The following is a 4,443-nucleotide window of genomic DNA, read 5'->3' on the forward strand; positions in this document are numbered from 1 at the left end:
AAACTGTTGTGGACTACTTCATTTATGCACCCAGTGGCTCAGCGGTTAGTCTCCAGACTTATAACGCTAAATATCGGGTTCGATATCCGTGGTAGGCACAGCACAAATATCCCATTTCGAAGCTTTGTGCTTAACTACAAAGAAACAAACCTTTATTTTTCAGAATGGATGGAAATGTACAGACGAGGTTGGGATCATTATTTATTCATTCTTGAGACATTTATTCTTTTACTTTTTATTTGTAGAAAATTATTCAAAAATGTGACATCAAGTTTATTATCCATCGAGAACTAATAATTTTGTCGTAATTAATTACAGTTAATTCATTTTCTACCTGCTATGAAGAATGTAACAATGAGATTTTCACTGAACACTAAACACTCAATTAAAATAAATGCATAGATCAGATCATTATGAAGGATATATAACATATTTGTGGGAGTAATGACAGTGGACATGTAATCTTTGCAAGTAAAGAAAATACATGTTACTGTTCCTTCTTGAACGCCCTCTGTAAAACAAAATGGCTAATAGAACCGTGAAAGATGCGCAGTCTGTTAGAGGAACAAATCCTCAGTATCTTATTGAAAAAATCATCAGGTCTCGAATATATGACTCAAAGTTTTGGAAAGAAGAATGTTTTGCTTTAACAGGTATTAAATATGTTTGTTTATACATTTACAATAGTTGTATAACTACTGTTGAAGTGAGCGAGTGTTGTTCCGCAAGACGTGTGAAGAAAACTTGAATAGATTATAATAAATTATAAAGATTAAATTGACACGTCTAAATGAAAACACAGTCTTTACTGCTTGACGAAGGGCATTTTCTCGAAACGTCGCAGAAAATAAACTAGAAAAAGTTTTAATTTGGACGTATCAATTTATTGTTAAAGTGTTAAGGATGCATCAGGATCTGAAATTCGCGAACGTATTAACCGGTCCTTCACGAAAACGCTAATTAGTGCGTATCAGATTTTACTGGTCAACTCCAAGAACGCGTTATATTTATGTTCATTCCATTTATCAGTTGCAACTTACAGATATGAATTTTTAAAGAAAGACACAATTGCAGTATGTGTGTGGATATATGTGTAACATTAAGGACAACGTTTAATTGAAAACCAAAAAGTACGTATTTCTCTGTTGAAATCTTAGTATTTGTCACAATTTGTTTGGATTGATCCAACCATTCACATGTAGCAGAAACCTTTTTTCCATTTTAGATATTATAGGGATTTCAATGTTTAAAAATATTAAAAATAGATCCTCCACTTGGAAGGTTGAATATAGATGATGCTTTCACAAGATGAAAACACAAAATGGTAAATGAAAAGGAAAATGCTTAAAAATCTAATTGGCCCTGTTGAGCTGATTAAATTATTATTTTTTGCTATTCTAGTCATTTCACGGGCCTCCTAGCTAGTCAGGACTGACTAAATGATGTGAAGTTGGTTAATGACATAGTAATGTTACCTTTTCCTCAAGGGAAATGATAAGATTTGTCCCAGTAGTTATAGACCTGTTAATCATAAATAGTGTTATGGAAGAAAAATATCTTGGTGTTATGATTGATCAGCCTCTTAAAATATCCAAGCATTGTGCTATTGATAGTGGTAAGGCAAACAGGATTTTAGGTTGTATCTACAGAAATATTTAACACATATATTTTCATTGTATACGTCACTGGTTAGGCAATATTTGGGCCACTAGAACATACCAGGGATGGAAATGTGTCATACAATGACAGGTTAAGATCTCTAAACTTATTTTGTCCTAAAAAAATGAAGCATTAGATGGAATCTAATTGAGGTGTTTAAATTTGTTAGAGAAGTGATGGTGTTGATGCATGATCTTTTTTCATTCTTAAGGACAAGAATGTTAGAACTAAAGGACAAAAATATAAATTTTTGCAGGGTAGGAGTCAACTTCAGCTAATACAGCTTCATTTTTCTAACAGGATGATTGGCCTTTAGAATGTGTTACCTTAATATGTATTGGATGTAGTAAATTGAATGGAGATTAAGTGAAGGCTTAATGAATATTTTAACAATAGGCATTGGCTTTGTTTTTTTCTTAAAGATTAGTGTAGTGGACAGGATAGCCTAGATGGACCAATAGGTCCCTTTTTGTCTTTAAACTTTGACATGTTAAAATTTTGTCTTAGCACTATTATTAGTGATAAGCGCATAAGGCAAGATAACAGGAGATTGAATTAACTTTTTTTTTCTGATTCAAAGAATGATGTCACAGGAAAGTGAAAAACCAAATGTGACAATCAAATTTTCAAAAGAAAAATCTGAAAGAAAAACCTAAAACACGGTGATTGATACTTTGTGGAGAATCTTTAGCACAAGTTATTGAATTTTCTAATATACTTCAAACCCCGTAAGTACAATCAAAGTAAGGAGTTTTCCAGTACATTTTAAATACTTTAAATATACCTATAATGGAGATAAATAACATCAAAGAAAGCAGCAAAAATTATTTAAGAAGAAAACTGATAGTGTAGACATTGGATACAAAATAAACCTTCCTAGGAAATTCATGAACATTACAATTCATATCAAATACAGTAAATAATGCATATATTGTATTTGAAAGTTATCAATAAAAGTAAAAGCACCAAAATGGACTGATTCACTATAACATTTTATTTACAATGTTTAAAATATTGATTTGTATTGTAACAACCATAAATACAGAGCTCAAACTTGTCACTTGTAGAAAATATAATTTCCAAATACTAATTTGTACCCAGATACTACATTTAATTCAGAACTCATGAAAAATTATAAAGGGTCAAAAACTTTATATACAAAGTTATAACCTTTTAATTATGTTGCAAATAACTGATTTACAGGGAATTTCAAAACTCACATAAAGCAGAAAAATTTCCAGACTATTTTACATAACAATCGTTATGGAGTGAATGCCTTTTTTAAGATGAGGAATCAGGATTATAATTAGCTAGACTTGTCATAAAATAGCATTAGACCTACTATAATTTTTTACAGTTGCTTTATATTCAGTCACATATGGTTTTCAAGCTAGTGTTTCGACCCATATTGTGTTTGTTGTGTCCTAGCAAAGCCTGATGAGCTATGTATTGAGTGAAAAACATCAACAGTAGATATGGCAGATACAGTGTGGTTGAAATAGTATTACACACTCTTCTTGAAAATCCCTAAAGGACTGAATAAAGAATGTACTAAATTCTTTTGTAAAGTATAATTATATTTTATATACTTATAAAAAAGGAAATTTAAAACTGGTGTGAACATTTTCAGAATGGCACATCAATTTTCTAAAGTTATGCATTTTCATTTAAACCCAGGGATCAAAATATTACCTTCCTGCATTCCCGAGGAATTTAACTTTGTTTGAGGAATTTCATCTATTTAGTTGGCTTTCCCATATGGTAATGCATGGTCCATCCATATTCCTTTAGTTATATTTGTATAAATTAAATAAAAAACAATTCATAAGGAAATGCAACTTTATATGAGGAAATGTAATTGTCCTGATAGCTTTCCCTCGAATAAGTGTAATTTTATTTCATTATTTCTATCCCTGAAACCACAAATCATGTAATGAAAATTCATTTTATGAATTGATGAAAGTAATATAACGAACAAAATTTCCTTCCACATATAGGATTTTTCATTTACAATAATATTTCAATAATTATATCCTAATACATTGTCTAACCCTTTCCATATGGGTCACGGGTCATGTCATCACGTTTGTTGACTCGCATTCAAAATTTTATTGAGCTACTATTTCATGAATTTATGTCAATAAGTTTGGTATCAAACTATATTATAATTCAAATTTTAGTATTATACATTACTCAATTTCTTAATTTAAAAGTAAATATTAAAAAAACACAGTTAAACATTGATTTTTGTGTGCCGTGGTATGTTGAACGCAGCACTGGTTCATATTAGAAATTTGTGATGTCAAAATACTAAGTCTATATTTTTGTATGAATTAGGAACTCAAATTATTGATATTGACAAGCTAGAATGTAAAATAAGAACCTCTTATCTTTTCTATTTGCTAAGGTATTGCTTATTTAACAAATCAAACACAGTGGCACCCAAACCACCTCTTTCCAATTTTGGAAATGCTCACTTACATACACTTACTTCTATATATATATATGACATGAATAATGAATTGGAAGCTCAGAATGTCCCCCAAGTGGCTTTTTCAGCAATTTTAAATTCTTAGGACTATAATTTCTTTCTTTTGAACCAAGATTTCAAGGAGGTTGGGTGTCTTTAGTTTGTATGAATTTTTATATTTTTTTAGAATGAAATACAGCTTAGTTACTAAGCATGATAAATTATAGTGGAATTCTATGGTATTGATATAGTAATTTATGATTTTTTGGTTATTCAACTGTATATATAAAACCTAAAAACTTTTATTCGTTTCA

At 30.2% G+C, this 4,443-nt stretch overlaps 1 protein-coding gene across 1 annotated transcript in view; it reads left to right on the forward strand.

The window, feature by feature from the left end:
- Nucleotides 1-509: 509 nt before the first annotated feature.
- The window catches only part of LOC106471870 (pre-mRNA-splicing factor 38A-like), a 37,881-nt gene continuing 33,947 nt past the window's right edge, over nucleotides 510-4,443 (forward strand). Inside the window, exon 1 of the mRNA XM_013932496.2 lies at nucleotides 510-653. Within this exon, the coding sequence (XP_013787950.1) occupies nucleotides 524-653 (130 nt within the window). The 5' untranslated portion in view covers nucleotides 510-523. The remainder of the gene's footprint in view (nucleotides 654-4,443) is intronic.

Source organism: Limulus polyphemus, unplaced genomic scaffold, assembly GCF_000517525.1.
Source record: "Limulus polyphemus unplaced genomic scaffold, Limulus_polyphemus-2.1.2 Scaffold4928, whole genome shotgun sequence".
Classification (NCBI taxonomy): Eukaryota; Metazoa; Arthropoda; class Merostomata; order Xiphosura; family Limulidae; genus Limulus; species Limulus polyphemus.